Source organism: Lacerta agilis, chromosome 15, assembly GCF_009819535.1.
Source record: "Lacerta agilis isolate rLacAgi1 chromosome 15, rLacAgi1.pri, whole genome shotgun sequence".
NCBI lineage: Eukaryota > Metazoa > Chordata > Lepidosauria > Squamata > Lacertidae > Lacerta > Lacerta agilis.
In genome coordinates, this window is record NC_046326.1 from 37,957,404 (window position 1) to 37,969,836 (window position 12,433).

Genomic DNA, 12,433 nt, shown 5'->3' on the forward strand with positions numbered 1-12,433 from the left:
TGTCTGCGCTCTATATTCAGAGCAGTGCCATGCCCCTTTAAGCAGCCATAGCTTCCCCCAAAGAATCCTGGGAGCTGTAGTTTGCTAAGGAGTTGTTAGGAGACCCTCACAGAGCTACAATATTTGAGAGTGGTTTAATAGTCAATCCTTCCTACCAGGGAATTCTGGGAATTGTAGTTCTGCAGGGGAAATAGGGGCCCTCACAACTCTTAGCACCTGTATGAAACTACGGTTCCCAGGATTCTCAGGGAGGAGTCATGACTGTGTTGTGCAGATGGGGGCGGCGGCTTAGAAACGAACGGTTGTGAGCTGCTCTAACAGCAGGATATAAACAAAAAAATCAACTACAAATAGTAGTCCCAATGCAGGGGTGATTAACCAGTGGCCCTCCAGATGCTGTTGGACTCCAACTCCCATCAGCCCCAGCCAGCAAAGAGGAATGGTGGGAGTTGTAGTCCAGCACCAACTGGTCAGCTACAGATTTCCCAGCCCTCTTCTAACATAGGGAAAACATGCCTGGCTCTGGAGACATTTCAGCACTCTTTCACCGCAAGGAGTAGAAACATGCACACCTTTTTTTTGTTTGATTTTACTATGCATATTAATAAATATTCTTTATTTTTAAATTTTGCACATTGCGCTTCAACATATTACATCCAGAACATTTTTTTCCTCTTTTTGCAAATGGATGTCTACTTTGTAAAATCTTTATATTGAGTTCATTGTCATTTCTGTACAGAATTATAAGTACAACATTACTTTTGCCACTAACTTGCTTTTTTTTTTGTCTGTTTGTTAAGTGTCACAGTTAAGAGAAACATTGAATGAAAAGACAGAGAGAGAAAGAGACAGAGAGACAGAAATGGCTTAAATTATGAAGGTCTAAGGGCTTGCCTCAATCTAGCCAAAACTAAAGATCCAAGCCTGAAACAGGGTGCCAGGAGGGGTGGGAGGGAGAAGAAACCCCAAATTAAAAGTTATCACCTCCACCAGCCTCCTGCACAGGCGTGGGGGCATCAGAGAGAGAAAAAGAATGAAAGGAAACAGAAAGCCACATTGATTCTTTTAAAGGTAAGATTTTTTGTTTAGTTGCTAAAGAAAGTGTTTTGTTTTCGAAGACAGAAAAGGCGCAGTAGTCGTCTCGAAAGATTTCATTGAAAGACAGAGCTAATTTTATTGGGTTTAGTTCGCTCCGGCTGTCGTCAGCCAGCCGCTACAAACCGGCCTCCTGTGATCGTTCAAGCGGCAGTATTTGTTAAATTTCTCCTTCAGGTGCTGGCGGTACTGCTCTCTATTGCTGTAGAAAGACTTGTTGTTCGCCATGAACGACTGGATCTCGTCTTGCGAGATGAAGATTTCCTCGTCAGAAGTGCATTCGGATTCATCCTGCAGATGAGAAGAGGCGGTGGAGGGAAGGTGAACAAAAGGACGCACAGGGCATCCCGGTGCTGATCTCAACCCTACTTTCTGCCAGTTTCTTAAACTTTACAGGTGGCATTCTATGTTAGTCCTATTCAGAGTGGAGCCGCTAAAAGTAACAGAAAGGTAGAGTCGGAAGGGATCCCCCCCAGGGTAATCTGATCCAATACAGGAATCGTATCTACAGAATCCCCGACAGATTGCCACCTGACCTCTGGTTAGAAACCTCCAGTGAAGGAGAGCCGTACCACCTTCTTCAGCAGAATGTTGGAACGCTTAGGACAGATAAAAGTCATTTTTCAAGCAGCGCATAGTTAAAACTACAGAATTCACTCCCCTGGAGGCAGAGGGCTATCGATGGCGACTGGCCATCAGCTTAGCCACCGTGAGGACAGGATGCTAAAACTAGTTGGGCCACTGGCCTGACCCAGCAGGCTTGTCTTATGCTCTTATTCAAAATACAGAGCCGATATTTGAGGAGCTGGTGGCTGGGCCTAGGAAACTCGCCACCGTCTAAACCGCTGGTTCATGGGCACAGGGAGTGTGCTTTGCTCCACCAAAGAACAACCGGAAGCTCACTTGGGAGCATTGTCAGGTAAGGGTGCTGTTCTCGCAAAACCGCCTGGTAGGCCAACTGGGGGGGCCTGACAGGCTGCATTCGGCCCCCAGGCTGGACGCCTCCCGCCCCTTGGCATTTTAGCCAGCCTGGTCCCAAGTTGCTTAAGGCTCAACACTTCAGCAGCAAAACCTTTGAGGACGGCTCAGCAGCTAAGAGGCAAACCAACACAGCCCTCGGCCCACTCGGCACCATCATCCACCCAGAAAAGGAAGCCTCTCTGGCTACTTACGAGGAGTTCCACCAAGCTCTTGGCACCTTTCCCAGAGTCTGGAGCGGAGGCTGCCTCTGGGAGTTCTGCACATGACAGCGCTGTTTTCCTGTGCTCCAACCACGCCTGCCCGCCCTTCTCCGCACGGCAGCAGGTGTCGGTGTGCGGGTCTTTGGTCTTGTCCCGGTGGAACTCCGTGTGCATGGCGTTGCCAGAGCTCTCGTGGCTACTCGGGTCTACGGCGCAGTTGCTCAGCTTTTGGATCTGAAGCCGGAAGCGCGCATCCAGGGAAGGAAGGAAGGGTTACTCATTTACACCCACACCCAAATTAGGAGCAACCGGCGATGCGCCGCGGAGTCACCCTCCTGACAGTGGCTCTGCTGCCACTCACCGATGGGGCAGGAGCAGGGGAGGGGGAGGGCAACCTTGGTGTGGCATGAAGCTCACTGGTGACCTTGGGCAGGTTGCTCATTCTCTGCCTAACCTGCACCACGCAGGGTTGTGATGGGGATTAAATGGGGTGGGGGAGAAGGACGTATGTCACCTTGAGCTCCTTGGAGGAAAAACAGGACGAAAATGTGATGAAATGAAAATGCAATCATTGGATTTGGTTTGGCTCCCCCTGGGTGACATCGGGCTACGGAAGCAGCATGCGGCCTTCCAGAGCAGGCTCCCCAAGAAAACCTCAGACTTACGTGTTCGGCCTCGCCCTTCCTGCTTTTCTTTTTCTTCTTCTTGCTCTTGCCTTTCATGTTGTTGTCTTCCGAATTTGCCCAGCACTCCACACAGCTGTCCCCGTCCTCCTCCTTGTCCTCACAGCGATGGAGGCAGGGGTCATCGCCTGCCAGGCAGAAGGTGGTCCTCTTTAATTAAAAAGAAACCCTGGGCCAGGCACAACCCTCCAGGTTGCTTTCTCTCTGGCCCATGGGGCTGTTCCCAGGAGACACACAGGCCCTACTCTGCACCCTCACTGAATGCCAGCATGTCCTCTTGGCTTGCCTGGATGGTTGAGAGGGGTGTGTGCAGGTGTGTAGAAGCTACTCTACAAAATTTACATGCATTGCTCTGCTTGCTTTTGCCTCTGGTCCCTGCCCAGCCAGGGCTGACGGGAGTTGGAGTCCCACATGTATCCTACCCCCCTGCCCCACGCCGTTTTAAACCTACCGTTTTCGTCGTGGTTGCAAATCCCTTCGGTGCAAGCAATATCCGAGCCCTCCCGCGACCCCGTTTCGCTGCCCTCCATGCTGGAGGAGTAGCCACAATCGCTGCCATTGCAATGTGCAGATAAACCTAGAAGGGAGGAACAGAGAAAGAAAGGAAAAAGGGGGATTGCTCAGCAGAGCAAAAACACATTGTGTAGCATCAAAGCTGAGAGTATTCCGTGAATGTTGTTTTATTTTATTTTTACATCCGTATACCAGTAAGAATAATAGTTCTGAAGAAAAACACTACACTTTTGAAAATATCATGCCCTCCCATATTTTAGCTGGCATATTTTAGTAGAGCCAATCCCCTCATATTGCAGACATCTGAAGGCAGCCCTGTTTCAGGAAACTTTTGATTTTTTGGTGTGTTCCTTTATACACAGTTGGAAGCTGCCTGGAGTGGCTGGGACAACCCAGCCAGAGGAGTGGGGTACAAGAGAATACTACTAGTAATAATAATAATAATCATCATCATCATCATCTAGTCTTAGACAACAGCATTTTGGAATCCTGGTCTAGATCAAAGAATGGATCTGCTGCAAACTTTACAAATGACTATGGTACTTTAAATGAGGTGTTTTAAAGGGGATGTGCTGGAGGTAGCATACAACACACAGAGTGTTTTCAGTTCACTTTGTATATACAGTGGTACCTTGGTTCTCGAACTTAATCCATTCTGGGAGTCCGTTCAACTACCGAAACCGTTCAAAAACCAAGGCGCGGCTTCCAATTGGCTGCAGGAGCTTCCTGCACTCAAGCGGAAGCCGCGTTGGACGTTCGGCTTCTGAAAAAACGCTCACAAACCGGAACACTTCCAGGTTTGCGGCATTCGGGAGCCGATTTGTTCGACAACTAAGCCGTTCGGGAACCAAGGTACCACTGCAGTCTTAGTCCTGTAAGTATCGTGCTGTAGTTCTCTGGTCTGCCAGTAGGTGGCCATGCCAACTGCGGCATGAGGACAGAAGGGCGGGCGGGCAAATAAGTGGGGCAGGTGTTGGGCAGACCAGGTGAGCTGCTGAGGAATGACATTTATTTTTATTTTTTAAATCTTTTTATTGCTTTTATTTATTACAACGAATCCACATAACGAAAAAATATTTCAAAACATATTGCAAACCATTGTAAATCCATACATTTTCTTTATATATCCCTATACTTTACCGAGTATTGTGACTTCCCTCCCTTCCATCACTGGTTTTCAATCTTCTCATCATTCTCTCGCTTTAATTATTGTTCATTTACCTTTAACATATTGATTCTTATTTTGTTCTTGTCTAAATCTATTATCTAATATTCTCACATTGCAAGTATTTTGTCAAATCCTGTTGTTGTCATTTTATTACCATACTTTTTTAAATACTCAATAAATTTACTCCAGTCTGTTATAACCTTTTGATCTCTCTGGTTTCTTATCCTTCCTGTCAATCTAGCCAATTCCAAATATTCTAATAATTTAGTCCGCCAATCTTCAATTGTTGGGAGGTCTGGAGTTTTCCATTTTTGAGCCAACAAAATCCTGGCCGCCGTAGTAGCATAAAGGAATACCTTCTGATTGTTTTTTATAATTTCATTTCCCATTAATCCTAGTAGGAAGGCTTCAGGTATTTTGCGGAAGGTATATTGCAACATCTTTTTTAACTCGTTGTATATTGCTTCCCAATATTGCTTCACTTTCTCGCACCCCCACCACATATGGAAAAAATCCCCATCTTGAGTCTTACATTTCCAGCATTTCTTATTTCCTGTTCTATACATTTTAGCTAATTTGGTTGGGGTTATATACCAACAGTATAACATTTTCATCAGATTCTCCTTTAATACTGTACATGCTGTAAATTTAATGTTATAATTCCATAAGGAATGACATTTAAAGGAGGGGGGTGGGAGGCGATTCAGAGTGGCTTGCTTGCAAGGGGAGGTGGTGGGGGTTTGGTGTGAGCTGTGGAGGGAGAGTTGTGGGGGAAGGGGTAGTGGGTTGGCAAGCAGCCCCTAGTAGGCATATATTGTTGCAAAACATTCGTTTCCTTATTTCAGTGTAGAAGGGCTGCCCAAAGAGCGCAGACCAGCTCATAATGCATCAGGGCTAAGGGATCGAGAGGAACAGCGCTGAAGTTTTACTGCTTGAGGGTTCCCCCCCCCCAAGACGAATCCCACCAAATCGGCTCAACATACCTTTCTTTATTTTGGGTGAACCCAGTAAAGTGCCAGCAGTAGGACAAGTGCAGGAAGTGTTTTCGTTGGTCACAATGACCTCGATGCAGCTGCCTCTCTGCTCTGTGCTGCCGCAGGCTTTGCAACCGCTTTCCAAGAAGTTTTCCTGGAGGACGAGAGGGAAAGAGGGAACACATGGAGGACAACTGAAGGACAGAGGGCAAGAGACGGGCGTGGACTCAACCAGCGACAAGCCTGTGCAACCAAATTAAAAATGTCATTTGAGGAATTCCTTTTCTCAACGCAGGCAGGCCTGGTGGTTTATTTGTTTATAAGGTACGGTATTTATATATACCACTTGAAATTTAGAGGCAATCTCTAAGCAGTTTACCAAACAGTCATGAGTACAGCTAACAAAGAAAACTGAGAATCTAAATTACAAAGCACTGCAATATTAAATAAATCTCAGAACACAAAAACATAGCAGCACGTTTTGAAACATTTTGAGAATTGGAGATCCCTATGTGGAGATCTGTTAAGACAGATCTGCTGCAACAGCAGTGTTTGCCAACCTGGTGCCCTCTAGATTCAACACTGTTGCTGAAGGCCGAGGTGACCTTGGGGGCTAGGAGTGCCTTTTTCCAGCTACGGCTGGTTCGTTAGCTACAGCCCCTGTTGGGCTGAACTGACTTGGCTTCTGTACTCCGTACTCTGGTAATTTCCAGGGCTGGACTACTGCACTGGGCTCTATGTGGGGCTGCCCTTGAAGATGACTCAGAATCTTCAAGGGGTCCAAAATGCAGCAGCCAGGTTGCTGGCTGTGGTGCCCTTCAGATCTCATATAACCCTTCTGAAACAACGGCATGGGTTGCGGGCTCCTTTCCGGACCCAGGGAGTGGACGTACAAAGTTGGAAGGCCAGCACCTACCTTCTCCTGGCTCCTCTCCTTCTCCTCCACCCCTTGCAAGGGAGCGGGGATCTCGCACGCACACTTATTTTTTCTCCGGTTCTTGCGCTTCTGGCGCTTCTTCTCCTGCTTGAGCTCTCGCACCCGCTCCTCTTCGGAGAACTCCTCGCAGAGCTGCTCCAGCCGGCTGATGCCCTGGACTCTTTCCACGGCCATCTATGCAGGAAAGAAAGAGGAGGAGGAAACGCTCAGTTGCACGAGCCTGGGAGCCGAAGGGAGACTTGGTTTTCCTTTAAGACTTTATTTCCCCAAAGCGACTATTATGACATCTTCTCAGCCCAAAATGCAGCAACTCACTCCCTCTCTCCGCCCCACACATTATACGCTCAACTTTTGAACTTGAGTCTTCTCCAACAGCTCTTAAAACCTTAGTTGCAGGCAAGTGGGAAAAATCCACCCTGCTTTTTCAGTACCTCGAAACTTTTGCGCAAAGCATCAACGCCAAGGTAGAACAGCATCTGCCAAGTCTGCTCCTCCGCCCTCAGCTTCTGCCAGATGCGGTGCAGCCGTTCGTAAAGATGGATCCCCAGGCAAGTCAGGACCTCCTCTTGGGCGATGTCAATTGTCTTTGCATGTCTCTCCCTTCGCCTGGAGGGTTAAAGGGTTAACGAGAGTTGTTAAAAGAGGGGTTTATTTACCAGTGTAAAACTTCAGCACGGCTACCAGGGAGCCAGTTATATTGCTCTTGTTGCAAAACGCTTTTTCAAAAGCTGCCTCTAAATTCTCTTAACTCATGGCTACTAGTCACGACGGCTGTGCCCTACCTCCAGTGTCAAAGGTGGTACGCTTCTGAATACCAGCTCTGGCCTTCAAAGAAACAGCTCTGAGCATGCTCAGAACCAATTTATGATTCTGACATGGTCTAAGACAGGAATGTACTCAGAGCAGTCCTGATTCCTCTCGTATCTGTTCTAGGAGCTAAGCTGGCCTCATAGGAAGAGTTGGAGTGGGAGCCTTCCCAGCAGAGATGAATTTCACAGAGTCCAATCAGTCCCACGGTGTTTTTTTTTCTACATATGGAAGCGACTTCTTTGCCACCGCTGTATTTTGGATTAGAACTGGGAGTGATGCAGAGATCTGACTGGTTGGCCACTCTGAGAACAGCAAGCTTTGGGTCTGATCAAGGGCTCTCTTGATGTGCTCACGATCTTCGGTGGTGGAGAAAGCACCAGATTTAGGGGTGTGTAATGGGAATAATATTGAGAACCATTAAAAATAAGCATCTGTACCAATCGGAATTAAAACTGTAAAGAGCCAAGTACGCGGATAGTGCATGGTTCTTCGTTCCAAGCATCAGATTGAGACCTGGCCCTCCCTTTGCGTTCTTGATACAAGCCTCCATCCAGGGGACTACACCATCCATTTTGTGTGCCTCAGTTGTCTGCCTCTCAAAACAGCAAGTGGTCCTCCAATGTCACATGGCAGGCTGCTTTTGAAAATGACAAGAGACTTTAAAACGGAAACGGATTGAGATGTGGCATGGAAATGGGCGGTGGTGGACGGGGTCTCCTAAGCACCTTCAAAGAGGGGTAAGGGTTATGGATTTGTTCCACGGGCCAGCTTTGACCCACGCATCTGACACCAAAGTGCTGCACAAGCCTCTACAACCAGGTGGCTGCCGGTGCGTGAGACTTTGTCTGTGGGTCCCTACACTATATATAAGAAGAGTTTGGATTTGATATCCCGCTTTTCACTACCCGAAGGAGTCTCAAAGCGGCTAACATTCTCCTTTCCCTTCTTCCTCCCCCACAACAAACACTCTGTGAGGTGAGTGGGGCTGAGAGACTTCAGAGAAGTGTGACTAGCCCAAGGTCACCCAGCAGCTGCATGTGGAGGAGCGGAGACGCGAACCCGGTCCCCCAGATTACGAGTCTGCCGCTCTTAACCACACCACACTGGTCTGGTGACTTCTGTTTCAGTGTATCTGAAGAAGTGTGCATGCACACGAAAGCTCCTACCAAGAACAAACTTAGCTGGTCTCAAAGGTGCTACTGGAAGGAATTTTATTTATTTTTTGTTTCTCTACACCTGGCATCATATGGTATCAGGTGTACGGCGGGTGGGCCTAGCCTGGCCTAAACAGCCTCAGACCAAATGGGCAGGGCCTCACTAAACCCCAGGCTGCAGGTTCCCCATCTTTGCCTTAAAACCTAAAGTCTTATAACGTGTAGATCAAACAGCACTGTGAATTGCAGACAAAGACTACAACCACAGATGTTCTGTGTCGTTGGGAGTTATGCCCAAGCAAATCAATTGTGTGCACACCTGTTCATCAAGGTGCAATTCAGTGGCCATTAAGCAGCAGTCAACCAGCCCCCACATCCCTGTTTTATCTCCCTCACCCCTACAGGCTACTTTTTGACATGTGCGCAGGTCTGTGGAGCTGTCAATCGCTCGACGTAACGGCTTAGAGAGAGCTGTGTAAAGCATTTTGAAGCCCTGGGAATCTGTGGAGGCCTTGGAAAACTCTGCAAAAGTGCCGATGGTCAGCCAACTGCCAGGTCTTGCAAATTGCCACACAGCTGTGTGCAGATAAACTGGAGCCCGGAAAGATATTTGAGAAGCATCATCTAGTTATAATGAAGTTTATGCCACACGCATGTTAAGATGCCAGAAATCACACACACATAAAAAAAAATGGCATTCGTTGCACCATCACCTATGCAGAGGAGAGCCCTGCTAGCAAATTGCTTGGCCTAGGTTTCTACACATCCTCAGAGGACGCACAAATACTTCGGGTTTCCTGCTCTCGCGCCCCAGCGTGTGGAGGAAATCACAGCAACCAATTCACAACCGAAATTGCTGAAGCCACTTTGCAAAGAGAAAACTGCCCAGCAACCAGCTGAGAGAGGCATGCACACCCATTAGCTGACAACTAAAGCTATCCCAACCAAGTGCATCTACGCTCAAAAAAATATAATTTAGAAACTTCTCTTCTTGCACTCCTAACCTAGTTGCAAACAAGCATGGAGGTGGGTGGAAATGTGGAATTCACTTGCTCAACTTAATGGTTAGAGGAGGATGAAATAATGCCTTCTGCTAGATCTATTTCCCTTTTTTGAGCGGGGGAAGGTGCTGCGGGGACAATGACAGAAAGGCATCCCACACCATTTCTTTCCTTCTTTTTAAAGCATGGGGTTCCCTAGTACTTATATAACTAGTTTTAATGTAAGGGAACAAGAGGTACCATAGGAAGAGCTGTCCAATGATATTTTGGGAGAGAGAATCTGCGGTCGTAGCCCTATAATATTATTTATTATTATTTATTAAATTTCTAGACCGTCCTTCATCCAAAGATCACAGGGATATTTACAATATAAAAACACTAAAATACATATCATAACAAATAATAAGCCCCCTGGAGCTGGTTTAGTGCAGCATGTCAATATTCCTAAGTAAAACTGGAGGCAGTAGTTCTTTTGAATACCAGTTGCTGGAAATCACAGAAGGGGAGCGGGCACATGCATTTGGGTCCTGCTTTTGAGATTCCCATTTGGGCACCTGGTTGGCTGCTGTGAAAACAGGATGCCAGGCTAGATGGGCCGCTGGCCTCATCCAGCAAACTCCTATTCCGTCAGTCAGCAAGCAGACAACTATTTCAAAAACTATCCAAAGGCGCACCTGGCCTCATCGTACACATTTCTTGCACAGGCCTTTAGGGGTGTGATGTGCAACAATTGTAATGCAACTAAGAAAAACCATGCGGAAATTAATACCACCAGCCGAGTGTTGCGGAAAACGTTTTTTCTTCGTTGTCTGCATAAGCCTGGCGGCAACGAACATTTTCAGTTTTGTGTCCATGTCAGAAGAGCCTTTCCAACTTGGGGGGATGACCAGCAACACTCCTGAAGGAGATCTCCGCAATCAAGCTGGGGTATAAGGGTTTGGGCAAGGCAACTTGATTGGGGCTTTGTAAATTAACACAAGGATCTTGATTCCAGCTCGGCCATGGACGGGCAGCCCGGGTGCGTGTTTTAATTGCATTGAGCTGTGTGTATAAGCAGCCCCAGGACCGCAAGGCGAAGGGCGGGTTAAAAAATAGATGCAAATAAACAAAGCTAGAGACGCCTCCAGGTTTGCCTGCAAGTCAACACACCAAGTCAGGGCCCAGATGACACCGCAAACAACACACACACACACACACACACACACACACACACAACTCAGCAGCAGCGCTTGCACGAGGAAGGTGAGCTTGTCTCCCCGCAAAAGGGTCAACAACGCAGCACAGAGAGAGATGGAAGAGAGGCACGCACACCACATGTATATATCTGAAATATACATTCAGTAAAAAAGGAGAAATAAATGTTTTAAAAGGAAGCAAAAGTGCTAGATAGCCCACTCTAGCAAATTACATACTCATACCCTCCTGCGAACTCGGGTTCGGCTCGGCCAAGGAGGTGGGCGATGAAGTCGGTCTCACAGCACACGTGGATGTGGCGCTCGTGAGGACAGCAGCGCAGCCCCTCGTAGAGAGCGGCGCAGTAGCCCTTCTCTTTGCTGCAGTCCAGCTCGCCGATAAGGATGGTGTAAGCCCGCAGGACTTTGTTCTTGCAGTCGGTGCAAAACCTGTTTGGAAAGGGGAAAGAGGACATGTCACCTATCTCTGGTGGAGGATGAAGGATTTGTACACAGGGACAGAGAAAGCTGGATTCAGCGTAGTCCGGCCATCTAGGCCAGCACTGTCGACACTGACTGGCAGCAGCTTTCTTTCTCCAAACATTTATTAGGCATTACAGATATAGGCCATCTTAAAATATACACAAATTTTAAAATATATAGTAACAGAAATTTTCATTTCATTGTTGTCCTGCTAAACCGTGCCATTTACCACGCCAAGAGATACTACAGTATTGACATATACTTAGCCACCCTTGCAGCTACCTTCGGGTTAATATCAGACAGGTAGAATCTGATATTTTCATTGTGCCATGATGGTAAACTACCCAAAAAGGGGGATAACATGCATTTACACAGCTGGTTGTACAGTAGACAGTAGCAAATAATGTGTTCTACAATGTCCGGCACATTCAAATAACACCCGCAATGTCTATCATTTCTAGGGATGTTTAAATATCTGCCCTTAACAAAAGCTGAGGGGGAAACGTTCAGTCGGGCTAACATATCTCAAAGTTAATAATTCCTCGGGCTGGAATTATTAACTTTGAGATATAAGTGATCCTGTTACCGGGTGTATTTAAACCATAGGCCCTGGGGGAGCAGATTTTATTTACAGCTGACTCAATGTTTTGTTTTTCAATATCCCTTAATCTAATTTGGATATTGCGACAAATATATTGCTCACTAGAATTATACAATAATTCCAAGTCAATACCAAAATATTTAATTTTGCTGGGTATGATTGGAGCCATCTGGATTCATAGGAGTCCTTAAGTAAATTGGAAAGCGGACTTGGAGGTTGGGAATGAAAATGGTGACGCAGCCAGTGTTTTATAGTGCTAGTCCACGCCCAATATTCCATCATGTGTGTACCTAATTCTGCACACATTGTCTCATACTTGATTGAATTTGGGAGCCCGAGGATACGTCTCAAGAAACTTGAGTGTATCTTATCTAAATCACTGTTATATGCTTGTATCCATATTGGGATCCCAAAAAGTAGCTGGGACGACACTTTAACTTGAAAAATCTGAAAGGCAGCTGGTATAAATTGGTTACCTCCAGTTGTAGGACTGGCAGCAGCTCTCCAGAGTTTTGAGCAAGGGACATTCCCAGGAGGTGGGGATAATTAAACCGAGGGCCTTTCGCAGACAAAGCAGGGGCCAGCTGTGACTAAGCCAAATCTCGGCTTGAGAAGCCAAGAAACAAGGGAGTTTTGTGCACCCACATGGAGCCCCCTAGGC

The 12,433-nt window shown here is 46.9% G+C and overlaps 1 protein-coding gene across 5 annotated transcripts in view; it reads right to left on the minus strand.

The window, feature by feature from the left end:
* Positions 1-597: 597 nt before the first annotated feature.
* GGNBP2 (gametogenetin binding protein 2) overlaps positions 598-12,433 on the minus strand; it is a 31,190-nt gene continuing 19,354 nt past the window's right edge. For 3 of the 5 annotated variants that reach the window (XM_033171681.1, XM_033171685.1, XM_033171684.1), the window contains 8 exons: positions 10,929-11,138; positions 6,983-7,157; positions 6,531-6,725; positions 5,624-5,768; positions 3,411-3,536; positions 2,942-3,087; positions 2,268-2,510; positions 598-1,386 (listed from right to left, as the gene is read on the minus strand). In XM_033171681.1, the coding sequence (XP_033027572.1) occupies positions 1,183-1,386; positions 2,268-2,510; positions 2,942-3,087; positions 3,411-3,536; positions 5,624-5,768; positions 6,531-6,725; positions 6,983-7,157; positions 10,929-11,138 (1,444 nt within the window). In that variant the 3' untranslated portion in view covers positions 598-1,182. The remainder of the gene's footprint in view (positions 1,387-2,267; positions 2,511-2,941; positions 3,088-3,410; positions 3,537-5,623; positions 5,769-6,530; positions 6,726-6,982; positions 7,158-10,928; positions 11,139-12,433) is intronic. The other 2 variants (XM_033171683.1, XM_033171686.1) reach the window with 1 other exon arrangement.